Source organism: Chinchilla lanigera, unplaced genomic scaffold (assembly GCF_000276665.1).
Source record: "Chinchilla lanigera isolate Chin_1 unplaced genomic scaffold, ChiLan1.0 scaffold00055, whole genome shotgun sequence".
Taxonomy (NCBI): domain Eukaryota; kingdom Metazoa; phylum Chordata; class Mammalia; order Rodentia; family Chinchillidae; genus Chinchilla; species Chinchilla lanigera.
Window position 1 is genome coordinate 5,704,599 of NW_004955456.1, and position 26,498 is coordinate 5,731,096.

Consider the following 26,498-nt stretch of genomic DNA (forward strand, 5'->3'; position numbering starts at 1 on the left):
AATGTCATGGTCATGGTCCCCCTGGTTTTTGGCTCTGCCCGGTGGAGATGAAGGGGTTCAGTCTTGGTGACTGTTATCTCTCGGGATTCCTGCGGGCTTTGTGTACCAGGACCCATCAGAAGTGACCTGGCGGGAGGGAGGGTGTGGCTGTGAGGTCCCCGGGACGTGCCAGGCGTGTGGCTCGTACGGCCCCAGCCGCACGCACTGCCTGAGGGTCTCTGGGGGCTCATCTTGTCCCTCCCCGTGTCTCGGCCTAGCCGAGGCCTGCGGGCCTGAGGCTGGCTCCTCTCGGGGAGCAGTACCTCCTCTGTGGGGCTGGCCCGGGGCATGCGGAGCGTCACCGCCACGACAGAGCTGGGTTCAGACCCTTTCCCTCAGCTGAGCCTCCGTTTCCTTCCTTCCCCGGCTGGTGGCTGGAAGGGAAGGGCGGCGGGGCCCCGCGTGTCACAGGCGTCCGCCCCCGGGCGGGGTGCCGTGGTTGTGTCCCTCTGAATGAGGCCGCTTGCTGTCACGGAGCGCCAGGCGCGTGTTCTGCTGGAGTCACTGCCTCGCTTCTCTGTCTTAGGCCCCGCCCCCAGCGACCCACTTCCGGTCCTAGGCCCCCCCCCACGGTTTCCTCCACTTTTCCACCTCTCCCAATAATGCGGCAGGTATGAGCCCATCACCCCGGCAATAGGTGGACCTCCAGTGAGGTCAGAGCCCTCGGAGTCCAGGCACCTCCCAGAGGTCCCACCCCTGGATACCACGGCAGCGGGGACCCAGCCTTGGGCGCCTGAGCGGATGGGGACATCCGGATCCAAATAATGACATGTAGACCCGGCATTGTGCATGTCACTGTTTATGTGTGTATGCTTTATGTACTTGGTGTGTGTATGTGCCAGTGTGTATCATGTGTGTACTTGTTATATGTACACGAATATGTTATCTGTGTATGTATATATACAAACACAGATAAAGCATATTAAGGGTGTAATCATGTGAATGTATAGATGTGCATGTTCTGCGTATAATTGTAGGTAAAGGTGTATCTGATGTGTATGATTATGAGTGAATGTGTGTATATGTACTCATTACATGTATGTGTGTATATTACACATGTGATTACTATGTATATGAAGGTATAAGTGTATAGTGCATATGCAGTTGTTATGCATTTGAATCTGTGTCTTCCTGTAATTGTTATACGTGTACACGTGCATGTGGTTGTCATGTACGTCAGTGTGTGTATCATGCTGTTGCTGTGTGTATTTGAATGTGTGTGTGTATCCTGCGTAATGGTCACGTGCATATCAGAGTGTCTGTGAGTGTGTGTACATGCTCAGTGTCACGTGAGGGTCAGCGCAGTATCTGACAAATGCGTTGTTAGCCGAGGTTGTCTGGCTAATGTCACAGAACACGCAGACCCAAAGCTGGGTGGTGCAGCCCGCCACGCCCTATACGTATGATACAGTCTGTTTTTCTTTTCTTTTTTTTTTTAATCTTTTTGAGACAAGGTCTTGCTATATAGTTCAGGCTGGCCTTGAGCTTGCTTTGTAGCCCAGGCTGGCCTCAAACTTGCAAATGCAAAGATCCTCCTGCCTCAGCCTCCTGAGTGCTGAGATTATACATGTGTGCTACCACACCTGGCTGTTTTCCATTTTTAAAAATGTCACTTTTATTTTTGGTTAGTACAAAGGAAGAAAAACACTGTTCCAGGCTGATGCAGGGTCACCCGAGCACATGCATGCCGCCCTGACTGCTGGACAGGAACTTCACTGCCGTGTGCCAGGGCCTTCTTGGCTCCCCTGAGATCTTAGGGGGCTGCTGTGGCCTGGGGGGAGTCAGGTCACCTGTGACAGTGACAGGTGTGTCATGGGTATTTCCCCGAGACGCCTGTGCACAAGTCCTCCCGAGCTCCCTGTGGCCCTTGACCCTTGACCTGTGACCTGTCTCCTGCGACCCTTTCCCGCACGTGTGGCCCAGACCAGCAGCCTAAGCCACTCCCAGGCCTCCAGACACACTGTGCAGTGCGCGCAGGTGTGTGAGTGCCCTCCGGCCCCTGTGCTGGGTTTGTGGTGTGGACAACTCCCCGTCTGTGAGAAGCGCTGCACCTGTGTGGAGTCACTTCTCAGGCCAGAAAGAGCGGCGTCCTCTTCTCTCTGCTGGCCCTGCAGAGCCCAGGAGTGCCCCAGCCGGGGGCACCAGCATTTGAGATTGGCGCAGTGTGCTTTGGGCCCGCGCGTGTCACCTTGGGGCGCGTGGGCTGGCGTGGTCAGAGCCCGGCCGCTTGAAAGCAGCTGCGTTTCCTTTGATCCGCTCATGGTCTGCGCTTGCTCGGTGTCAGACGCTGAGGTCATCTCAGGGCTCAGGCACGTGAGGCGGCTCCCCAAGGTCGAGGTCACGGGGACCCTGAGCGGCCGTCGCTGGCCCCGGGCTGAGCTCTTGCCGCACTCTGTGGGACTGCGCTCGCTGGGAAGACGAGGTGAGCCGAGGATGAGGCGAGCTGGCAGAGAAACCCCGGCTTCTGGCGGTAACACTGAGGAGCCAGGGCTTTCTTAGGGCCGCCGTGCTGTGGGCCGCCGTGGCTCTTGGATGGCGTGGTGGGGAGGGACTGTGGTCCCCCGGCCCTGTTGCTCGTGGTGTGTGTGTGTGGGGCAGGTGGAGCTCCTGGTTCTGGGTGTGCAGTGCTCCGTGCCTGTCACCCCCCGCTGACCTCCGCGCTGCCACACGGCCCCCTGGGGTCTCTCTGGGGTCTCTCTGGGGTCTCTGCACTGGTACTGTGGAGAGTCCTGGCGACTCACCTGCTCTCGGGGGGCCTGGGAGCCACAGGAGGCCCACTCCAATTTTGGGTGCTCCTGGTGCTGTGGCCGGCGGTCGGCTCGGAGGCCTCCCGTTGCTCCCTGCGGGGCGAGGCTCCTCAGTGGCCTCCACGCCCAGCGTGGCTTTGTGCCCCAGCGTCAGCCCGGGCGCCCGTCGGCTGGCATCATGTTGCAGTGCAGGCTGGGCTGGAACCTGCTTTGCCTCCTTCAGCTTGGTGTGCAGACAGGAGGTGGCGATGGCCGTGCTGCTGGCATTAATGACAGCTGACCATGGGGTGTCGGTCACGTGACGACATTCCACCCGCTTGGCTCGCTTGTCAGCAGGGGCATAGCAGCCCTGCTTCCCCAGGGGTGGGCAGAAGCCCTGGCCTTCCGCATCCGTCCAGTTGCTGGTTTTTGCTTTTTCAGGGGTTGAATGTAGGACCTTCGCGCTGAGCTGCATCCCTAGCTCATTTCTTACTTCGAGGCAGGGTCTCGCTAAGTCACTCAGTTGCCCAAGGTAGGCTTGATCTTGGGATCCTCCTGCCTCAGTGTCCCAGAGTGCTGGGCTCACAGGTATGAGCCTCCCTGCCCGGCTGACCCTGTGGTTCTTACCTGGGATGCCTGCTTTTCTATTTCTTTTCTGCAGCAGAACCTTCTTCCATTCCCCGCTGTAGCTTACAGGAGTGCGACCTGTGTTTAAGCAACACGGGACTGCAGATGTCTGCCACTGGTGGGACCAGAAGCCAGAGGCTAAAAACGGCAGAAAACTGCAGAGAAATGCGGGACATAATGGGGGAAGCACGTGCTGGGGCCCTGTCCTGAGCCACGTCCGAGAGTCCCATGGTCCTGGCCCTTCACAAGGGCAGCAGGATGATTGTTTTGGAGCAGGGTGTCCCCGTGTCGCCTCCTCAGGGCCTTCGCTGTCTGTGACCAGGCCTTGGTCGGCAGGAGACGGGATGGCTTGCCATCTGCCTGAGTGCCGCTCGCTGTCCTGTAACCCACAGCGCTGGCACGGAGGACTGAGGCCTGGTTAGGGGCCGGCTCGATTGTGGATCTACACACGTGTACACATCTGTGGTGAGGCCTGTGAGGATGGAGTAAAGTGACGGGTTTGGATTCTCTGCGCTGGTGCAGGTTTGAGGCCTGCAGAATCCGCGATGCAGGGGGCAAGGCCCTGTGAGCGCGGGCTGCGCTTCGGCTCATGTGTGCGTGCGTGTGTGTGTGTGTGTGTGTGCGTGTGTGTGTGTGTGTGGTTCTCCCCATTGGGGGATGGGGACCCCGTCTGGTCTCAGGGCTGTGGGCCTTGTCCTCCCTCCTTCCCTTCCGGGGGGCGAGGGTGTGGGGATGGGTGCTCTCAGTACCTGGGTCCTGTGTTCCGTTTGGAGACAGGACAGGAGGCGGGGAGGGAGGCGTGGTGCGCACAGGGCTGCGCGTGCTCGTCCTTGGCGGCCGCCGACTCGCAGTGCCCTGCCCGTCTAACCGCGGCCCGGCTCGCTGCTTTCCCGTCCTCACCTTAGTGCGCCGTGGGGCACTGGTCCCAGGTGGGTGGGCGAGTCCTGGGCATACGTGCGGCTCTGCAGGGGACCTCGGGTCCCTGCCCTTGGCCCAGGCCCGTCAGTGCTCCTGGGCAGCTGGGGGCCTGGCACAGCCAGCGCTGGTGACGGTGCGGCGGAGTCCTCGAAGCGTCTGTGCCTCCCGGTGGCGCCTGTGGGGAGCGGTGGGGACCGCGCACAGGCAGCGGGGTCAGTGCGGGTCCCTGTCCGAGCCCACGTGCATGGAGTGCTTGTGCTGGGTTCTCCGCCCTCGGGGAAGCTGTGGGAGAACAGTTGGAGTGCTTTCCTTTTCTTTGTGTAATTGAGGCGCAGCCAGCAGCTGTGTCTGTCAAAAGGTGACCTCTGGAGTCAGGTTACACTGTCTGAGGCCCGGGCTCACACGCTGCGTTCTGGCAGCTGCAGGCCTGTACTTGTGTGTGCGTGGGCGGTGTGTGTGCATGCACGGACTGTATGTGCATTTCTGTGCTGTTACATGTGCATGCCCGATGTGTGTACACGCGTGGTGCGCACGTGCATCCGTGTTGTGTGGGTGCACGCATGCATGGTGTGCATGTGTTTGTGTCATGGTGTGTGCATGCACGGGGCTTGTGTGCGTCTCCATGTTGTGCTGTGTGTGCATGCGTGGTGTGTGAGTGTGGTGTGTGTGTTTGTGATGTGTGCACGTTGGCACCTTGCTCAGCAGGCTTTGCTTGAGCTCTCAGGACACAGAGGGGAGGTGTCCGGCGTGCAGCGCGTCTGAGGACAAGGGGGCCTGTGAGAAGCAGCCCCTCCCGCCCGTCCGCCAGCACCTGGCCTTCTCAGAGGCAGGAGCTGTGTCAGAGTGAGCACCACTGCAAGCAGGTTTCAGGTGGGGAGGGAATGGGCCCCACCCGCCTGCTTTATTGAGCGCGAAGCAGCTGCAGATTCCGGCGGGACACCCCAGCTTCCCACTGCCAGGGATCAGGTCGGGGCTTTGTGCGGAGGCGCTGAGCCCTGGGTCACTGGGGCCTGGCGGCCAGGCCGGGGCTGAGCTCCAGGGCGGCATGGTCCAGAGCCGTCTCTAGATCCTCACAGCCCGGAGGCCCGGCGTTTGATTGGCAGGGGTGATTTCCTGCTGCCCGTAAAGTTCACAAACAAGGAGCGGGGGCCAGCCGGAGAGCCACGGGAAGCTCCTAGAAGCTCATAGCTGTGCAGTTACACACACGTGTGCACACTCACATGCTTGCCAGGTCTTGTACACACGTGCAAGCGTGTGCACGAACCTGCTTCCCATGCCCTGGGCACGCACGTGTTCCTGCACACGCTCGCCGGGCCCTGTATCACACAGGCTTGCGTGCACACGTTGGTCCGGTTCTGTGTCTCAGGCTTCACATGTGCTTTGGGCCGGGCCAGCAGATCCCCGAGAAGCAGAGAGGGGCTCAGACCCGGGCCTTGTGTCGGGATCCGGGCCTCCCTTTGACCAAGAGAGCCAAACTCTACCTTGTGGCTTTTGCAAAAGCCAAAGGAGAACCAGAACTAAAAACAAAACAGGTGGGCATTGTGGCGCAGGCCTGTAATCCCAGCACTCGGGAGCCAGAGGTAGGTGGATCACTGTGAGTTCAAGGCCAGCCTGGGCTACAAAGTGAGTTCAAGGCCAACCTGAATTGCACAGTGAGGCCCTGTCTCAAAAATTCAAACAAAATACAAAACAGATCTCGCCTTGATACTCAGCTGCCCCAGCGAGGTGCTGCAGGTGCCCGAGCACATGCTAACCCCGGCCTGTGAGGCACTCTGAGGAGGAGGAGGGGGTGCCCGGCAAGCTGTGGAGGCCGGGCCTCAGAAGGGGTGAGGCTGGCCATCCTTCGCAGAGCTCCCGCCCAGTCCTTGCCCGGAGTCCCTGGTCACGGTCCTTCACCCCTAGTGCGAGCGCCATCAGCCCTCGGAGAGGGGCTGGAAGCAGCTCTCGCAGGTGGGGCGGGTGTAGACACCTTGCTGGCTTTGCTCAGTGAGAAGAATGTTAGTCTTGGAAGCAAGCAGCCACACTTCTGCCACTTCTGTTGGGCCCCAGGGCGCAGCTGTGTGGGTGGGGTGGGGCAGTGTCCCTAAGGTCCGTGTCCACCTGCAGCCTCCGTGTGACCTTGATTGGAATAACTGGAGTGGAGGATGCTGGGGTTGGGAGGGGCCTGTGGCTTGTACAAAGAGGGCATGGTGGTGCACACCTGTGATCCACTGCTCTAGGAGGCTGAGGCAGGAGGATCACAAGGTCCAGTCAGCCTGGGCAATTTAGTAACTTAGTGAGACCTTGTGTCAAAATAAAAAATAAAGGGTTGGGGATGTGGCCCAGAGTTCAAACGGGAGGGGGGGAACCCATGGTGGGGGACACCGAGAGAGGTCCAGGAGGCCTGTGTCGGGGAGGCAGGGAGCAGTAGTGCTGTGTCCCCAGGTGGGGAACCAGGGACTGGGCACTTTGAGGGGAGGGGTGGGTCTTCCCCTGGGAAAGGCTGGCAGGTGGTCACGTGAGCCCGGGGCATGGGTAACCCCTCTGTCCCCTCCTCAGGGTGTCATGGTGAGGGAGGAGTGGCGGGTTCCCACCGCCCTCCAAAAGGGCAACCTTTGCCCACCAGCTTCATGTGCAGATGTTGCCCGATGGCACAGGCCAGGCAGCCCACCCGCGGCTGGGCCTCGCGGGCTGTCCTCGCGGGCTGTCCTGGCTGCCCTCCAGGCCGCCGACCACAGGGGACACTTTGATCCCGACTTGGCTTTGATTTCGCCGGCTCCTCCCACACCTAAAACAACAGCAGCCTGTGGCTGCTTCCAGCAGGGGGGCGGGTGCCGGGATTTCTGGGAAAGGCGGCCGGGGGAGGGGAGGGTTCCCGGCACCCACTCCAACCCCGGCAGGGGGGTCCTGTAGGTCCCAGGCCCCGAGGTCGCCGGAGCTGGGAAAGCCCGGCTCTGAGGAAGCGAGCGCCTGCTCTGCCGGCTGTGCTGGCTGCTCCCCACTGGGATCGCTGGGTCCCCCCGCCCCCGGCGCAGGTGGTGGGAATTGGGCTGGAACCTGGGGGACAGCTCGCAGCGGTGTCCGCTTACGCGGCCGGGCTAATGATTACACCGCCTGGACGTGGGCCGGCGCACCTGCGGCCTCGCCTTCCCACCCCGCACCCTGGCTCTGGGCCTGGGACTCCTTACCCAAGCCAGAGGCCGGCAGCCCTGAGCTCCGGCCCACACCTGCCCAAACCCTCTCTGGGCTCTGAGGGCTGCTCTGGACACACAGCCACTTGCCCAGTGACCTGCAGTCCCCGGGGACCCGGAGCAGTGCTTCTTAAGAAGTCATTGCGTCATTTCGTTTATTTTATGCTTGGTAGTAAATACGTGCGGACGTGAGCATGTGTCAGGACGTTCTAGTTCTTATTAGCTTACTTTTCAACCTTATTTATTTATTTATTATTTATTTTTTGAGGCAGGGTCTCACTATGTAGCTCAGGCTGGCCTTGAACCCACAGCGATGCTCCTGCCTCAGCCTCCCGAGTGCTGGGGTTACAGGCTGCGTCACCACGCCGGGCAGCATTTTTACTTCTTAGTCCACATCCGCCGCCCACATCAATCGCGGGCCTGGTGAGGCCTGGGCAAGGAGTGCAGCTTCTTTCTTTCTCCTTCCCTCCTCTCCCTCCTGCTCCCCCGGAACCCGTCTCCCGGCTCCGCCTCCTCTTGTGTTTTGCTCTTCAGTTCTCTACCCTTTGGCTTCTGTCAGACAACCTGGGACCCAGCGCGCGGCTGAACGGTGCCCTCCAAGCCTGCGGCCGGAAGTCGCAGTGGGCATGAAAATCCTTCCCGTGGTGGCCTGGATTCTCCGGCCGTCCCGAGTTTAACGTGGGGGCTTTGGGAGGCGTGGCCCCGTGACGTGGGGGTGGCCCGGCTACTGCGGGGAGGTCAGCTGCTTCTTTTCCTCATCATTTTTCGGGTCTGAATCGGAGCAGTGTTAGGGTAGAGCGGCAGGGTCTGTGGCAGGAAGGCACTGATTGGCCCGGCATCCATCTATGCCGCAGTCCAGGCTGGCCTTGAACTCTCTGTGCAGCCTAGACTGGCCTGCAGCTTGTAGCAGTCCTCCTGCCTCAGCCTCCAGTGCTGGGATCACGGGCTGCTCTGTAGTGCCCGGCTTTTGGTCTGGCGTTTAGGTTACCTGACTGTACTGCCACTGAGGAAGCAGAGCTCACACCCCACGCTGCTTCCCCAAGCGTCCAGAGCGTGTGGTCACACGGCTCCTGTGTGTCCTCCCTGCTGAGTCTCTGATCCGAGAGGCGGTGGCCGCGGCTGGTCCCTGCGGCACCTTTGTGCTTCTTGGACCAGGCGGCTCCCAGCGCCGGGGATGTGGCTGCACCCTGAGCGGCATCCCCAGGGGGCTGTGTGCGTGTGGAGACCGGGTCCCTGGGAAGGCAGCGGGGCCGTGTGGAAACGCCTGGGTGCTTCCCCGTGCATGTGAGCTCCTCTCTCAGTGCCGTGACAGCGACAGCGACCTGGCAGTCCTCACCTGGGCCTTCCTTGCCCTGGGCCCTTATCAGAATGAGCAGAATCCTCCTGTCTCAGCCTCCCAGAGTGTGATTATAGGCACAGTGCTTCAATGTTGTTACTTTGAGTAGCACGTTTTAAAGTGTACAGGTCAAAACCAGGCCAGGGGTCTTAGAGGGCCCTGCTGGGGCCGAGTGTGACAGTTGTTAGCTTTGTTACTTTGGACTGGGACCTAGTTTTGGTTTGGTTTTTCTTTTTCTTTTTTTTTTTTTTTCCTGTTTTTTTTTCCAGTACTGTGAATCGAACTTACAACCTTGCGCTTGCCGGGCAGGCGCAGTGCCGCTGAGCTAAATCCCCAGCCCCAAGCTAAATCCCCAGCCCCCTAGTTTTGATTTGTACTACAGATCCTAAAATGTGCTGCTTAAAATAACAAAGCCGCCATGTCTGTATTCCCAGCACTCTGGAAGGCTGAGGTGGGAGGGTTGCAAGTAGGAGCCCAGCCTGGGCGATTTAGCTACTTAGTGAAACCCTGTGTCAGAACGAAAAACGGCTGGGGACATAGCTCAGCAAGAAGGCCTTAAGGTTAAACCCCAGTACCGTAAGCAAAACAAAACCGAAAACTGTCCTTGGTTACTTGTGGGAAACGCTCAGGAACCAGCTCATCCTAATGCCGAGAAGCAAAGAGCGAAGTCTTTCCTCGAGCCTGGGTGCTGGGCAAGCGCGTGCTCCAGGGCGACTCCCCCATGCATGACAGAGCCCAGAGCTGACTGACGGGCACCGGGTGGCCTCGCTGGCCCAAAGGGAAGTGGCTCAGGGTCACGCGACTCCTGAGGAAGAGCAGGACGCCCTGCACCCTCGCGTCCTGGGCAGAACCCGGGTGAGATTCGGACCAAGCCCCGGCCCGTCCACACTGGCAGGAAGTTGGGGCAGGAGACATCTGCGAAGTAAAGCCAGAAACCTGCAAGATGTCAAGTGGGGGATTGTCCCGGGCAGGATGACCCGCACTTTTTGACATGAGTTGCTCAAAAAGGAGGAAGAGCCGGGTGTGGTGACACAAGCCTGTGATTCCAGCAGTCAGGAGGCTGAGACAGGATGATCGCCACGAGCTCAAGGCCAGCCTGAACTACATAGCAAGACCCTGTCTCAAAAAAGAGAAAGAGGGCCGGGGATGTAGCTCAGTGGCACCGCGCCTGCCTGGCAAGAGCAAGGTTCTGCGTTCGATTCCCAATACCAAAAAAAAGGAAAGCAAGAAAAAGAGGAGAAAGAACTTATTTTGTTAAAGCAACCGAGAGGTAGATGGAGTAAACGTAAGGTTTATCGGGTCCTTACTCAAGAACAGACTGTAAAAGAGCAAAAGCACATGTGTTGGAGAGGTTCGAACATTGCAGAGATACTTCTAATGTCAAGGGAATTACTGTTCATGGTGCTGGTATTTTGTGGTTCGATTTCTTTTTTTTAAAGAAAAATTTATGTTTTAAGGATGCCAACTGCAATCTTTCCTACCTTTCTTCCTTCCCTCCTCCCCTCCTTCTCTCCCTCTCTCCCTCCTCTCTCTTTCTTTTTGTCCCCTCCCCTCCCCTCCCCCCTCCTGTCCTCTCTTTCCTTTCCCCTGCTGGGAATTAAACCCAAGGCCTTCACACTGAGCTACACCCCAGCCCTTTTCCTCAGAATTTGAGACAAGGTCTCAGTAAGTTGCTAAGATGCCCCGTCTGGGCTCAGACCCGGCGTCCACCTGCCTCAGCCTCCCAGAGTGCTGGGGTTGCGGCTGTGCCCCACTGTAGCAGCTCTGGCAGATCTTCTGGGACGAAGCGTTGTGCTTCGGATTGGCTGTCGGGTGTCCGCGGGTGTAGATGTCATTCCCAGGTGCGACGGTGCTCGTGGCCTGGGTGTGGGGTGTCCCGCAGAGAGCAGAGGTCGGGCTGGTTGGCGGGGGCCACAGGCCGCCGGCTGTGTCGTGGGCTTTGTGCACCTGAGTGCCTCGTGATCGCCTCGGGCTCAGCTCTTGGGTGGAGCTCAGCTCCCTGCCACTGCTCTGTGAGGAGCCCGCTCCCACCCTGGGGCAGGCGCTGCTGAGGAGTCCTGCACCCACCCCCAGGGCCGCCGTGGGTGCCTGGGTTCACCTGCTGGTTTGGAGAGGGCAGCGTTTGCTCCTAAGCCTTTGAAGCTCACCGAAGAAGAGCCGAGGCAGGGTGCTGTCCCTCCAGGGATTACGCCCACCTCCTTCGGCCCTGGATGGAAAGAAAGAGGGCGGGGGGCCCAGTCAGGAGGAGCACACTGTGACCTGGGGAGGTCATACCCTGGGAGAATGAAGGGGTTAAAAATGCTCTTGGATCTGTGTGGGCAGTGAGCTCCCCGTCACTGGTGGTAATCAAGTCAGAGTGGCAGTACCCCTGCAGTGGTCCTTCCTGGGTGACTGGGGCGCGGAGGAGGGGACAGTAAGGATGCTGTGAGGGCCGGCGTTGAGCACAGGGATGTCGCAAGTATAAACTCATAAGGCCCAGATGACCCAGGTGGGTGGAGCTCTGAGATGGTGCTGTGCTGGCAGCAGCCATGTGAGCCTGGAGCCCACGGCTCTCCGGCCGCGTACCCCAGATGGAGCCCAGGGCCAGTGGTGGCCGAGGGACAGGACCCACGGGCGGCTGGGACCGCAGGCTTCCATGCTCCCGGGAGCCCCGGCCAGGGCGGCGGGGTCCACATGAGTCCCCCTCTGGGTGGGAGGTAGCACCCTGCGTCTCTGTGTGTGGCTGCATCCAGGCCTCTGCCTGCGTGGACTCCAAGCTGGGATCAGCGTCACCCCGCGGACCCGCTGAAACTCCGATGCCCGCCTCAGGCCCGGTCTCCGGGCACCCACATCAGGAGTCCCGCAGGCCGGGTCCCCTCCGAGACGGCAGCATTTGAGGGACGCACTTTGGCCGCAGTGACGTTGAGGGCCATCCCAGGCTGGCGTCCAGGGTGCTGGAGGTCAGGTCAAGGGAAGGGAAGTCTTTATCCTGGGACTTGGGTCTTAACCAGGGAATGCCCTGCCTGCCAGACCAGCCAGCTTCTCTGTCTGCCCAGCGTCCGCTCCATGACGCTCTGGCCCTGGACTCGGCACAAGCCCATGGCGTGGCCCCTCGTGGGCCAGCACTGTCCTTGGGAGGGACAAGAGCGGCCGTGTTCTGGGGCAGAGTGACTGGTCCCCAAAGCCACCTCTGCTTCTCCCCTAGAAGGCAAGCCTAATCCTAGTATCGTTCATATGAGTGGGAAATTGGAGACAAGATCACATTTGGACAAGGCTTAGTGGCACACGCCTGTAGTCCCACCTCCTGGGACGCTGAGGCAGGAGGATCGCAGCCCACAACTGTTGGCCTCCTGCTCCATGGTAGCATTGGGACACCGGCTTGAAGGGGCCCTGTGCTCCCTGGGTGCTGACACCCCCTGTGCCAGGTGAGGGGTCCCGGGCCGTGGTCCTCTTTCTAGATGAAGAAGGGTCTTTCCCGTGTAGCAGCTGACACTGACAAAGAGCACTCATGTCGGGTGTGGCTGTAAAGCAAGTGTGTGTCTCCTTGTCCCTGTAGGCACCACCGTGAGTCCTGTCACATGAAAGCTCAGCTCAGACAGCTACGGGGTGTGGGGTGACCACAGCCGGCCCGGCGAGCGGGCGTCCTGTCCTGCCTGGCTGCCGGGGACCACGCCCCTCCTGTCACCCCGAGTGTGAAGTGCCTGTGGAACCGCGTCGGACAGGTTGGGTGACCTTTAAGGTCCCCGCTGTCCCTGAGCCCGCCCCACGTCCAGCCACAATCTGCCTTTGTGTCTTGTGGTGCAGGAAGCTGGAAGCCGGTTGGGCACCTGCAGAGGCTGCGCCACGGGCCTGGTGACCCGGCATTTTCTCTCCGGTTGCCCCGGCTGGTCTTGGACCCTGTGCTTGCGTGTTTTGTCCTTTTCGTGTTTTGTTTATGCAGTTCTTGTGATCAGCCTGAGAGCTTTTGTGCTGAGCTGTATGCCCTGCCCTTTGTATTTTTGCTTTTGAGACAGGGTCTTGCTCAGTCCCTAAATTCCCAGACACAGGTGCTTGAACCTGAGATACTCCTGCCTCAGCCTCCCAGTGTGCTGGGATTACAGATGTGTGCATCACCACACCCAGCTTGGCAGTTCGTTTTCACTGTTTAGAATTTGATAAATTGTATCAGATTCCTTGCTGATCAATTGAAATTCTGTTTGGAATGAGGTGAAGACAAAACCAACTATGGGGAGAACAGGGAGGCAGGGAGGCAGGCGTGCACCGCCCTCAACCGTGCGGAGGCTTCTGCTGGGGAGCCCCGGGCAGCTGGCCGGGGCCCAGGAAGGACGCGGCGCTCGGCTTCCTGGTCTGGCCTTCCGTCCGTCCGTCCGCTTCTGCAGGCCATGGCCCGGGGCAGCTGCAGTCGCTCCTGCTCCGCCGCCCTCCGGTGGCCGCGCCTCGTCCTGCGCAGCGTGAGCCCCACCTGCCCTGCCGCCTCCTCCCGGACCAGGACGCTGGCTCTGCTCGCCGCCCAGTTGGTGGCAGGAGGAGGAGCTGCGGGCACTGGGAGCAGAAGCCGCCACGGAGCGCGGTGAGTCCACTCCACCGCAACCTCCGGCCAGGCTTCCTTCTCGGCCCCGGAGGCGCCTGTGTCCGAGAGCTCGGTCCCCCGTGCCTGTGCGCGCCAGGCTCCGCGGCTCCCGGACCCCGTGCTTGCCTCCGGCCCGCGCTCTGTCCGTCCCCCTCGGTCCCCTGCTTCCATATGGCTCGGAGCAGCCAGCCCGGCCAGGGGAGGAGCTGACGGCCCGCGCCCAGATAGATAATCGGCCGCCACTCCCAGCAAAGTGACGGGCTGTCGGCGAGTTCCCTGTGGGTGTTTTATCTGAGTTCTCAAACTGGAGGGTGGGCGGCTCGTGTCAGAGCTGTAAGGGCAGCAGTCAGGCGGGTCCTGGTAACGGCTTGGTGTCTCGTCTCCCTGGAAGGGGAGGAGGTCTTGCTGCTGAGCTCCTGCTGAGGAGTCTCTGTCTCCCTCTGGGCTCTCCTTTTCTGTGAAGGGACTGCATGGCTGTGGGCCTCACCAGAGACCCAGGGGTTGCGGGGTGCATTTCCGGAGCCTGGCGGCGGGACAAGGGCCGGTGCTTTCTTGGCGGGGCTTCTCTCCGGGCTTCCCTTGCAGCGCCCACCACGCCGCCCTGGCAGATAAGAAAACTGTGTCCGAGGGGGCGTGGCCGATAGAAAGCAGGTCCACAGGGGGCTTTCACGCTCCAGAGTCTGCGGCTTGTCTTCTGCCCTCTCCCCCGAGCGGTGAGGTTTGTCTCCTGGAAGCCTGCGGTTTCATCTTTCCGGGACCAGGGATTGAACTTGGCCTGCACATGGAGCTGCATCCCGAGCTTTATGTGTTATTTTGAGACAGGGTCACACTAAGTCACTGAGTTGCCCAAGCTGGGCTCTAACTCTTGATCCTCCTGCCTCAGCCTTCCCAAGTGCTGGGATTACAGGTCTGTACCACCACGCCCAGCTTGGTTGCTGCCTTTGATTTTTTTGTTTTGTTTTGTTTTGTTTTGTTTTTGGTACTTGCTATTGAACTCAGGACCTTGCGCTTGCCAGGCTTGTGCTTGTGCTGCTGAGCTATATCCCCAGCCCTATTTATTTGGTTTTATTTCCTCCTTTTTTTTTTATTTTTTGTAAGCAGATTCTCACTATGTAGCCCAGGCTGGCCTTGAGCTTGTGGAGGTCCTCCTGCCTCAGCCTCTCCAGTGCTGGGATTCCAGGCATGTGCCACCTGGGTGTGAACACTTTTTCCAGTTGCTTATGGGACAGGAGGTTGCAGTGCTTGTGGAAGCTGCTGGAAAGCAGAGTGGCCGCGGAGACTCAGACCTGTGACTCCTCCGTAGCCCGGATGCTGGCAGCACTGCGGAGTGGACAGCGGCTGGCCCGGGTCCCCCACTTGTTCCCTCTGTGTTCCCAGACCTCTAGCTATGTGCACAACTGCAACGCAAAACCCTGTAATTCTGTGTTTTTCTTACATATATGGACGTGTAGGGCAGTTTAACTTACAAAGTAGACACAGCAAGAGGTAACAGTAAGCTGGGCGTGGCAGTGCACACTTGCAATCCCAGCATGCTGGTAGGCTGAGGCAGGAGGATCTCAAATTCCAGTCCAGCATGAAGAGAATAGTGAGACCCTGTCTCAAAATTAAAAACTTATGAAAAGGCTAGGGATGTAGCTTCGTGCAAAGGCCCTGAGGTAATCTCTAGGACTGAAAAAAAAAAAATTCACACTGATGACTACCACGGAGAGCCCTGACTGCCTCACACAGTCGTGAAAGTTGTGAGTGTGATCTCTCGATAGCTGGGCTCGGGCTGCTCCTCGGGGTCACGTAGGACGACTGGTGCCCCAGTGGGGTGAGGAGGGTGAGTGACAGGCACCGTGACGTGGCCTTGGGGTTGTTTGTGCCTGGAATTTTCCATGGGAGCTTTCCAGGCGGTGACTGTTACAGGCCACTGAAGCTGCCAGAGGCTGCGCTCGCTCGGCCGAGGGGACCCGAGTTCCGGGTTCCTCCCGGTGGCGGGAAGGCGGCAGGCAGCCTGTGGCACCTTCTCCATGGGGCCGGCCATGGCTAAGCACCGAGCAGTGACCACGGGAAGGAGTGAGGACAGCGTGGTGAGGTGCTGCAGAGGTCAGTGACCGCTGCGTGCCCTGGGGTCGGGCCGCCCTGGGCTGCGACTTTCTGTGTGACCGGCCCGAGGGGCCATCGCCGTCCCCTGCCTCAGCCGCGACGTCCCAGGCTCGTGGCAGCCCCGGGGGTGGTGGACGCTGAGCCGTGCATTCGCCGGGGGCCGGTTCTGCCGCTGTCCTCGGAGGGCGTGGGCACTTGGTCAGCACAGCCCACCGGGACACGGGAAGGGCGACCACACACGTGCCGGGGCCGGGCCGGGTGTGCGCAGATCCCAGCTCTCACCTGGGACGGCTGGCCAGGTCCTGGGCCTCCGACGGCTCTCGGGACTCCAGCTTGCTGGCGGGGCTCCTTCTGGGCTCCACGCAGAGTGGAGGGCGACGTGGACCTTCCCCGGCCCTCTCACCTGCCAGGACCCGGGCACGTGCATCCATGTGCCCGCTCCCCAAGGTGCCGGGCCTGGGCCGCCAGGCCTGCGTGCCCCACGCGCCTGTGAGCCCCTCCCCGCCGAGCCGCCACCGCCCTGCCTGCCTCAACGAAGCGAAGAGCAGCGGAGCGGCGGGAGTGCCGTGGCTCATCCTTGTGGTGAGGTCGGGGTGGCCGATCTTCTCCGTCTCTCTGTGGCGCCCTCCTTGCTGGCGGCCCAGGCCTGCTGCATGGCTGTGGTTTCATCGATGTCGGGGTGGGGGGTGTCGTCCTCGGCCTGCAGGCTCGCTGGTCACTGGCGAGGAGATCTCCCGACACCCCAGAGACCAGGAGGGTGGCGCTCCTGGAGCTGGGCAGGTGGGCTCAGCGCCATCGCCCTGGGCTGTGGGGCCTTGAGGAGCTGGAACCCCGAGAGCGCCCCGCCCGCCTGCCCGCCCACCTGCCGCCCCGCCTGGGCCTGTGCCCTGGGCAGCGTGGCCTGCAGCGCAGTTGGGGTCTCTGTGTCGGGCCCTCGCTGACGCGCCCTGGGCCTCATCTTGGTCTTCAGTTGGTGTAGACAGTATGAGAAGTGAGTTCCGGGAGAGGGCGGCCAGGTCCCCGCTTGCCCCAACCCCAGCTCGAGTAGAAGTGCAGCGCGGGTCCCCTGGGCCAGGCGGTCCCCAGAGCTAGTGGCAAGTGTGGGCAGAGGTCACGTGGAGCCCGTGGTGCTGAGCCCCGGGGATGGCGCTGTCCACCCCACCTGCCAGGCACGGGGCTGCGGGGGGCTGCGCACCTGCTACAGTTTCCTCCCGTTGCCCCAAGCTTGGCTTTTACAGAATTCTTGATCGAGGGATTTATTTTGGCCGTGTGTGCGGTTCGCACGACTGCAGGTGTCAGCACTGCGGCCCCTTAAAGGTCCTCTGGGGCCACCCCCACCCTCCTAGTGGGGCGTAGGCCTTGATGTGAATTTCTGGTGGGGCAGCGGTGCTCAGGCCACGGCTGGGGTTGCAGTGTGGCCTCGGTGTCCGGATGGTGGCTGTGTGGTCCCATCAGGGGCACTGCCCAGAGACCGGGCCGGGTCTGCCCGGGCCTGCTCAGGTGCTGGTGCAGGAAACATTTCTTGATATGTGGAACCCTTTTGTCTTAGCTTTCTTGTCCCGGAGACATAGTCCCAGCACCCACAGCTTGGAGGAGGGGAGGTTTACGTGGCTCACGTTTTTGGGCCGTTCAGTCCACGGTCAGCAGGCTCCCGGGCAGGAACGTCAGGGCAGAGGGTGAGGAGGAGCAAAGCTGCTCCGTTCATGGCGGCCAGGAAGTGGCACAGGGGCGGTGTTGGAGAGGAAGTGGCCAGGACCAGATGCAGACCCAGCCACACCTCCCTGACCCACTGAGGCGCACCTGGAGGTGAGCTCCACCCTCCCTGAGGCAGATCCAGCCGGTCAGGTGGACCCGCGGCCCTGACCGCCTGGTCTTGCTAAGCTGAGAGCCCCCGTGTGGGCCTGGGTTGTGTGACAGCTGCGTCTGGGTGTGCGGGTCCCCCGGCTCGCGGGGACAGTAGCTAAGGGCTGGAAGCAGCTTCCTGGCGGCCGTTCTGAGAGCGAGCGGTGGAGGCCCGATGCTGAGCGAGGCCACGTTGCTCCTGATTTCCAGAGCTGGTGCCCGCGCTCGCGGGAATGGCTGAGCCCTCCAAATCGCTCACTGTACGGAGGGGGCAGCGATGTTTGCGGCTCCCGCCGGGCACGGTGGGGCTCCCCGCCCTCATTTATCCACCCATGCGTCCATCCTGCAGGTGGGGGGTGACTCGCTTAGCGCCCACTCTCGAGAAGATGTGGTCACTTTGGGAAATGGACTTTGGGGTGCTCTGGACCCAGAGACGGGGGCAGGACAGGGTGGCCGGGCGGCCCTGCTGGTGTGCTGTGTCCCCTTTCCTGATCATTCCTTTAAGATTCTTTTGTTGTTTGGTTTTGGTTTTGGATTTTTGAAACAGTTTCGCTGTCTTCAGGATGGCCTTGAACTCACTCTGGAGGCTGAATTGGCCTGGACCACACAGGAGTCCCCCTGCCTCAGCCTCGCACGAGCTGGGGTTACAGGCGTGCCCCACCACGCCCGGCTTCCCGAGGGTTCTTTCCTGGTCCACAGTCACGCACCTGCCAGCTTCTAGATGGCTCTGCATGCGGGGGCCTCAGGAAGGAGGAGCCGGATGCCGTTTCCCCGAGCTCGCTTTCGCGGCATTTCTGTTCTGTCCTTGTTTCACGTCTCTTGATGCAGGCATGCTGGTCACACAGACGAGTGGTCTCCTCTGCCAGATGCGAGCGCGGGCGTCACACTGTGGCTGCCCCACCCTGCCCTCCCTCGGCCCCGCCCCGCCCTCTGTTCCCGGGGAGGCTTTCAGCGCGAGCCCTCGGTTCCCTTCCGTGCGCCGAGCTGTCTGCGTTTGCTGCTTTGCTAGGCAAGGAGAGAAGCGGCCGGGAGCTGGTCCCGGGAGGCCGGAGGGCTTGGGGTTGCAGCTCCCTGGGCAGGGAGTCGGGGCAGGTGTGGGGGCAGCGGGGCTCGCCCGGCCCGGGTTTGGGGGTGCTGCGGTCCTCTGGGGCCAGGCAGAGCTCCACGTGCGACAGGAGTGGCCACAGCCTCCCTGGGACAGCCCCGTGGGGCGGCCTGGTGCTGTCCTCCCGCGGAAGGGCGAGGAGCAAGGACCGGCAGATGCTCCCAGACCTTGGTGGACAACCGAGAGTGTGCGTGATTCCAGCTGGGGAGGCCCCGGGACCTCGCCGCGCCTTGGAAGCTGGCTGCGAGCTTTGCTCTGTGACGCGGGGACGGCCATTCTGTCGATCCCGTGTGACCTCTGGCATTTATTTTCCGCCCCACCCTTCACCCTTGGTGGGGGCGTCGGGTGTAAGTCAGGGGTACATGAAACTCTGGGGCTGCCGTGGGCCAAGGTGAGCAGGGTACAGTCGGAAGTGCAGAGGCTGATGTGTCCCCTGCGGCCCCCAGGCACAGGCAGGAGGGTCCCTGCCACCCATTTCTGACCTGACCTGACCTCCAGCCCCGGGCTGCTGGTTCTGGAGCCAGGAGTTACCACTTGTAACGTGGCTTCACTGGGGTCGGTGGCTTCCGTGCCCCGAGCGAAGCCTGTCACGGTGACAGGTGTCCCTGTCCTGCTGCTGCCTCGCCAGCCCTGTCCTGCCAGGGGTCATGGAGTTGTGTTCCCGGGTGGCCTGGAGCCCCCAGCTGGTGAGAGGGACCGGTGGTGGCAGTGCTCGGTTTACCGCGGGTGGCGGATCGCTGTGGCACAGCCGTCTGCGGTCCTTTTCGGGTGACGAGGGCCACGCGGATGGGTGCAGACGGAAGCTCCAGACGACCCCTGTCTTGTGCTTTGCAGACGCCGGCTAGTTCCGCACCGCCAGCTCCCGTCTGCCGTGAGAGGCCTGCGCGGTGAGTGTCCCCAGGTCCCGCGTCCCCGTGTCCCTGGCCGTGGGTGGATCTCCAGGGAGGAGGCTTGGGCCTGGTGTGGTAGTGATCTCACGGTGCTGGGCTCGGAGCTCAGGGCCACGTGGGTGGGGGGCGAGGGCTCTGCCCCACGCCGTTGCCATTCCAACACCAGTAAGGAAGGACCCCAGGTTCAGCGTCCGTCCTGGATGTGAGCTCTGGCGTCAGAGGCCGGGGTGACGCCTGCGATAGTCTTCCCGGGTACCCGGGTTCTGAGGGTGCAGGTCCCAGCGTCCATGAAGGTCACTGGAAGGTTTCGGGGAGTCGCGTGCTGGGGTGTGGTGACCAAGGGAAGCACACTGTTTTTAAAAGTCCAAGCTTTAAACAGTGGTGATTTTTAGAAATAACCGTGACCTTTGTACATTCCAATCTGATGAATAAGGTAGAGAGAACAGCAAAACACTCGGGGAAGTGTGGGTCCTCATCTGAGCACCTCAGCTGCGGAGCCCGTTTGCGACATTGCGGCCTCTGTCCCCACAAAGGCCACGGCTTTCAGAAGCTGCCAGCGTGGGGTTCGCGCGGACGAGGGTCTGTGATTGCTTCCGAGCAGCCGAAGCCATGGAGGCGTCAGCTGGGAGTGTTGGCTGCGTGATGGATGCGTGACCGTTCGCTGACCAATTTCTTACGCTTTTGAATTTTTTGAAAAGAAGAGGGAGGGAGAGTCCATAGGGGACAGGCTGCTCCACTGACGGCACCTGTTTGTAGCCAGCAGCTGTGGGGACCCATGGATCCCCCGTGAGGGTTTTGGACCGGTGCTCTCCTGGGACTAGAGGATGGTGAGGCAGATGTGCCATGGTCAGCCACCAGGGCGCTGTCTCTTGGGTCCTCATGTGGTGGTGGATGACCACGGTCTCCTCTCCCTTTTCCCCTTGGCTGACGGGCCCCTCTTCTCCATAGGCCCGCAGCCCTGAGCCCCGCCATGGCCGACGGCCACCAGCTGGACCTCACCTACATCACGGAGCGCATCATCGCCATGTGCTTCCCGGCCGGCTGCTCCGAGGAGTCCTACCTGCACAGCCTGCAGGAGGTCACGCGCATGCTCAAGTCCAAGCATGGGGACAACTACCTGGTGAGTGGCGGACGCTACCACGGGTCCCTCGCTGCCCCGAACAGCTGGGGACTTAGCACGGGGCCTCCCTGGCCTGCCTGGAGACAGGAGGGGCTCCCAGGGACACGAGGTGGCTCCTTTGCAACACCAGGGACTGCAGGGCAGGACTGCGCTGTCTGCTTTCTGCCCGGCCTGGTCTCTGTCCCGAGCGCCCCCCCACCCCTCCATGGAGCCTCACTTCCTTTTGCTGCTCTTGGTCGCTGTGGATCCCTCACACCTCGCGCTCCTCCCTTATCTTGGGAGCAGCAGGGAGGCTGTTGTCACCTTGTCACCTTCTGCACCCCACACCTGGGCTGAGGGGACATGTGCACTGCGTGCAGGGAGCCTGGTCCGGGTCTCAGAGCTTCGGCACGGTGTCCACCCTCAGGCTGTACCGCTTCTGCCCCGCCTCCCTCCCTGGCCGTGACCCGCGGTGGACAGGAAGGGGCGGCGCAGCCTCCTGAGCTTGCGTGGAGGGGCTGTGTCTGTCACTTTCCCGTCCTCGTGACACAACAGCCAACGCTGCACCTTCAGGGAGGAGAGACTCCTTTTGGCTTACGGTTTCGCAGAATTCAGTCCATGGTCTGTTGGCTCCAAGGCAGAGGGGCCTCGAAGAGGGAAAGGTGCTCGCCCCATGGCAGGAGGAAGCAGGGAGAGAAGGGAGGAGCAAGGGGCAGGAGTCCACCTTCCCGGTCACACCTCAGGGGCAGCTCCAGCCAGGCCCCCTGACAGCACACTCGGCCGAGAATCCACTGATGAGCGTCCCCAGGAGTAACTTCCACACGCAGACACTTCTGGGGGACGCTAGATCCAAGCCGGCAGGAGGGGCACCTACGTCCCTGGTGATGCCAGCAGCTGACACTGAGCAGGCCCGGGAGGCAGCAGGGCTGGAGCTGAAGCTGAGCCGGGGGCCTCAGGCGGAAGCCGCAGTGACCTGCCCGAGCGCTGCCCGTGCAGCCCCGTCTCTGCGGGCGCATGGTCTTTTTACTGTTACCACTTTACTGAGTTCAGCAAGAGCCGGTCGCAGCTCTGGTTCTCCAGGGAACTTGGGGAGGCTCACGCCGGGTCGTGAGTTCTGTCTCTCCGGCTTGGGTTGCCGCGTACACGGGGTGGTTGAGAATCGTGGTGTTTACTTTGAAGTTCACGGCAGCGAAAGACGTCTTGTCATGAACCTCCTCAGAACAGCGTTGCTGCGAACACACTCGTCCCATCGTCCTTGCCGCTTCCTGGAGCAGCTCTGCAGTCTGCTTTCCTGAGGGTCTGTTCGAGGTGTGCGGAGGGTGCAGTGGATGCCGCTGCCGAGCGCCACCCCGCAGAGAGGCGGCTCGGAAAAGCTCGGCGCTGCGTCCTCCTCCACCGCATGTGCCGGAGCGGGCGCCCAGTGGCTGTGTCAAAACGACCATGACGGGGAGACGTTTTGAATCAGTTCAGGACATCGAGGCAGCCAGACCGCACACACAGAGATGCTCAGGGAAGAGGGCTCCAGAAAGCGGCAAGGGCGAAGGGACGGATTCTGAGGGGGCTTTGCAGCAGTGCATCTTTTACTGTAGTGAGTTTGTTTGTTTTTCTGAGATCTATGCAGTTCGGACTGGCCTTGAACTCACTATGCAGCCCAGGCTGGCTTTGAGCTCACGGTGATCCTCCTGCCTCAGCCTCCTGAGCCTCTGGGATTACAAATATGCACCGCCTCGCTGATATTGTCCCATTACATCCCTATGAAGAGGAGAGGCTGCCCCGACCAGAGTTCGCCTCCTACCTCCTGAGCAGGACCGGGAGAGCCAGGCGGTGTGTGTGTAGCCCTGTAGAGCTGCCGGTGTCCTCGTGTTGGGATCGTTTGTAGCCAGTAGAGTAAAAGAAGCAGTAACATGGTGAATCGCTCGCTTTAGCCCTAGTTTACAAGAGTAGAATTAGCACGTAGGTGGGATTTACGAGGATTCGGGTGGCATCTTCACCTTGGTTTGCATTCCGTGAGAAGGTACACGTCTGTACACGTCTGCACACGTCGATCAAAAGCAGTTATGTCTTTTTCATCTCAAGTTGATATTCGTCTGAAAGCCGCTCTTCTTTGTAGGTATTAAACCTTTCGGAGAAGAGGTTTGACCTGGCGAAGCTTAACCCGAAGGTATGGACTTCATTCCTTTTATTCTGAGTTTTGTAAAATGTAAGCAGTGTTTGTTCTGCTCGTTCAAAAGTGGTTTGTTGCAGATTTAGGGGAGTGTTACTTGACATGGGCATCAGGAACTGGGTATGAGGTTGTGAGTGTGAGTGTGTGTGTGAGTGTGTGTGTGTGTGTGTCTCTGTGTGCGTGAGATGCTGGGGTCAAACCTGTCAGCCTCCCAGAGTGCTGGGATTACAGGTGTGCACCAGCACATCCAGCTGGGAGTTTTAAAAGATGAATAAACTTTTTAGTTTGAAATCGTTACAGTTCCATAAGAAGCGGCAGTGATTGTAGAGAGGTCTCGGGTACCGCTAACCTGGTTTCCTCTAGTAGCGGCATCTTGAAAACAAAGGCGGGCTGGACACCCTTAGTCAGAAAACCTGAAGTTCAGCTGCTTCACACACCGAGAAACTTTGCTTCCCTGAGATATTCTACAGTCTGGAAAACCCAAGACCCCACCTGCATCGGGCTGCAGCATCTAGGGAGGGGATTTAACCCGTAGTGTAGTACAGCGTCAACACGTGGAAGGTGACCCCCCCCCACGGACCTCGTGTCCCTGTCACTCACTTGAGACTCACTTGCTCTGTGTGTGCGCGCGTGTGCACACGACCTTCTCCACCACTTTCTCACGTGGACAGGTGTGCGTAACAACCACAGCCCCGTGGAGAACCCTCCGGGTCTCTCTCCTGCACACAACTTTCTGCTGCCTCTGTAGAGTCACAATGTCCCCTCTGTAATTACTTTCAGTAGAAAGATTGAGAGAAAATTTCCAAACTGTGTAAGTATAAATTGTAGTACACACACACACACACACACACACACACACACACCATATTATGTATGTGGAGACGTAGTACATATGTTGCAGTATTTTATACATTGGAACATTATATACCTTGGAACATTTTGCAGCCATTGGAATAAAATACAGCTGAAGCATGCACAGTCCCAAAGCCGCAAGTCCACAGTCCTCTGAAATCCGAATTTCTGGAGCACTGACACGATGCTCAGAGAGTTCTAGATTTTGGCGCATTTCCAATTTAAGAATTTTTGTTTGTTTTTGTTTTTTTGAGACAGGATCTCGGTATGTAGTCCAGGCTGACCTTGAACTTGTGGCAATCCTCCTGCCTCAGCTTCCTGAGGGACTGGGATTCGAGGCATGTGCCACCATGCCCGGCTGTTTTTCTTTTCAATTTCAGGGGTTTGGGGATTAGGGATGCTAAACAAGGAGAGTTTATGCGAGTACTCCCAAATTCCCAAACCCAGAAATCTGAAACAGTGTTGGTTCCAAGCTTTAAAAATCCACCCCCGGGAAGGGGCCTGGCGCCATGGCGTCGTTACATCAGTAAAGGAGAGAAGCCGGCACGCACCAGCTCTGAGGGCTTCAGGAGAGGGGAACTGAGGCAGGGCTGTCTCTCTTTGCAGATCATGGATGTGGGTTGGCCAGAGCTGCACGCGCCGCCCCTCGACAAGATGTGTACGATATGCAAGGCGCAGGAGTCCTGGCTGAACAGCGACCCACAGCACGTGGTCGTCATCCACTGCAGGGTGAGCCCCACACCCCGCGCCCTGCAGCCCGTCCCAAGGATGGTTTGAGGGCCTGGAGGCCCCTGGGGCTGGGTTGTGGATAGGTTTTCCTGCTTGTCCTAATGAAACCACCAAGAAAGGATTATTCTGCTGGGCTCTGCGCGTAGTCGCAGACCACAGGCAGTCCTCCCGGGTCATTGCCGAGCGATGCTCTGCGCCTCTGCGAGGCTTTTCGCTCTGTCCATTCATGCTGGCCCCGGGGGATTTCACGCTCGCCTGCTCAGATGTGTGCGTCCGTTTCTTTCAGTATGTGCCTCGCAGTCAGATTGCTGGGTCATTCGTGGCTTTCTTTTTTTAAAAAGCATAATTTTAAGCCGTAGCGGTCAGTCCCTGTGTAAAGGTTGGTGTACGGATTTCTTCAGTCTGTTTTACGCGTTTATTAGTACAGATCTGCAGTACACTAACTGCAGTCATCTTGGAAGCGGTGCGTACAATCCTGCACCTCAATCCCTCTGCTTCCCTGCTGTCCCTTCCGTGCCCTCTGACCCCAGGTGCCTTCCCTTCCCCGAGGTCTGCTGCCCTGTTTCCTAGATGTGTCTGTTATTTTGCTCTGTAGTTACTGATGCTTGGGGCTTCTCATGTAAGAGAAACGATGCAATAGTTAACCTTCTGTGTCTGATTTGTTTCATTAAGCATTGTGGTCTCAAGGGGCGTCCATTTTCCTGCAGCTGACTCAAATCGTCCTTCTTGAGGGCTGAGTAGTACTCCATAGTGTATCACAATACCTAGTAATTCCGTTCATCTTGGGGACTTGGTATGTGCACCTGTCATATCTTGGTCATCTTTAATCCCCCCTCTCCCCTCAGTTTCTCCCCTTCAGTTTTTGTTTATTTATTTATTTTTGTTTGTTTGTTTTTTGTCTTTTTGAGATGGGGTTTCACTATGCAGTGCAGGCTGGCCTGGAACTCACTTTGTAGCCCAGGCTGGCTTTGAATGCACAGTGATCCTCCTGCCTCAGCCTCCCTAGTGCTGTGAGTACAGGTGTGTGCCACCAGGCCCAGCCCCCTCCAGATTTTAAATGGTGAGTTTTAATACTGTTCGAAGCAGGTGGGGGCCCAGGGAAGACATTGCCGCCCAGAGATCTCTGCAGTGTCTGTTCCCTAAGCCTCTCTGGGCGCTGTGCCCGTGGACTTCCTCAGGACCACACAAAGACGTAGACCCGCACAATGACCACCCTGGGCTGGGTATGTAGAACACCACACTCAGGAACCTGGCTGTGAGCCAGGCCCTGTCCCTGGCATTGCTGAGGAGGACGATGGGGTGGAATCACTGACCCGGCCGGAATCCGCTGGCTCTGCAGGATGCCCAGGTCCCCGCACATGCCAGGGCTCCCCCGCAGGGCTGGGCTTGGTCGGCTGCTGCGCCCTCCCCTCCTGTCTGACTGACCTTGCGGGGTGGCTCGGCCTCCCTCCCGCAGCCTTGCTTTCTGAGAGCTCACCCCTATTGCCCCTCCGTCCGGGAGTCCTGGTGACCAACACACGCAGAGCGTTTGAGGGCTCAGCGGTTCTGTGGCTTTGCTGAGCTCAGACCAGAACCGTCCAAGCCCTAAAGATGCTGCCTGCGGGGAAAGAGCATAGACAGGAGCCGACCTCCTTCGCCCCGAGCCCCTCAAGCTGAGAGCGACGGGTTGTTGTCGGTGAAAAATTGTCTTTTGTTTTTTGAGGCAGAGTCTTGCTATGTAGTCCAGGCTGGCCTTGAACTCAGGTGATCCTCCTGCCTCAGCCTCCCGAGTGCTGGGATGACAGGCGTGGCCCCCTGGCTTTTATGAAGTTTAGTTCACACAAGAGTCGGACTGGAATTCGGCCATGCGTTCTTTGCTCACACTGCGCAGGATGAGGGCTCCCAGCAAGGGCCCGAGGGCTGCACCCTGAAAATCTTGCCCTCTGGCTCTTCCAGGGAGAAATATGTGTGTGTGTGTGTTGGGGGCAGGGCATGTAAAGAGCATCAAGATGTCCTGTACGTTTGCCCGCCCCCACACCGACGTGGTCTCCTGTCCTGCAAACACGGACTAATAGAAAAATTAGGGGCCAAGAAAGAAAAATCACTGCATCGGCCTAAGGCTGGCCCTGTAACAGGAGCCTTGAAGTTTTCCCTCTTCTTCCGTTTTTGTTTGAATTGTTTGAATTGATCCCTGAAGCCATCTGGTCTTTTCTTCATCGGGAGACTTTTTATTATTCGGTCAGTCTCCCCCTCTGTTCTCGGTGACGCCTGGGCAGCGTGTGTGTGTGTGTGTGTGTGTGTGTGTGTGTGTGTGTGTGTGTACAGGAACTATTTCTGCTGGAGTCTGGCTGTCTGTAGCTGTCTCTGGTGACCCTTCGTGTTACT

General features: G+C 59.6%; 2 protein-coding genes across 3 annotated transcripts in view; one reads left to right on the plus strand and one right to left on the minus strand.

The window, feature by feature from the left end:
- Tns3 (tensin 3) overlaps nt 1-26,498 on the plus strand; it is a gene marked incomplete in the record, with an annotated part of 140,352 nt that overhangs the window by 32,911 nt on the left and 80,943 nt on the right. Inside the window, 4 exon segments of the mRNA XM_013520558.1 lie at nt 19,235-19,287; nt 20,239-20,410; nt 22,500-22,550; nt 24,012-24,134. Of these exon segments, the coding sequence (XP_013376012.1) occupies nt 19,235-19,287; nt 20,239-20,410; nt 22,500-22,550; nt 24,012-24,134 (399 nt within the window).
- Nucleotides 1,639-4,597, minus strand: LOC106149884 (translation initiation factor IF-2-like). 2 transcript variants are annotated; one of them, XM_013520559.1, is made up of 2 exons: nt 4,142-4,597; nt 1,639-3,864 (listed from the first exon to the last, which is right to left on the minus strand). In XM_013520559.1, the coding sequence occupies exon 2, from the start codon at nt 3,238-3,240 to the stop codon at nt 2,338-2,340; it is 903 nt and encodes a 300-aa protein (XP_013376013.1). In that variant the 5' UTR covers nt 3,241-3,864; nt 4,142-4,597; the 3' UTR covers nt 1,639-2,337. The 2 variants fall into 2 exon arrangements, with proteins under 2 accessions (XP_013376013.1, XP_013376014.1); XM_013520560.1 differs by having other exon boundaries at nt 1,639-3,470; nt 4,142-4,387.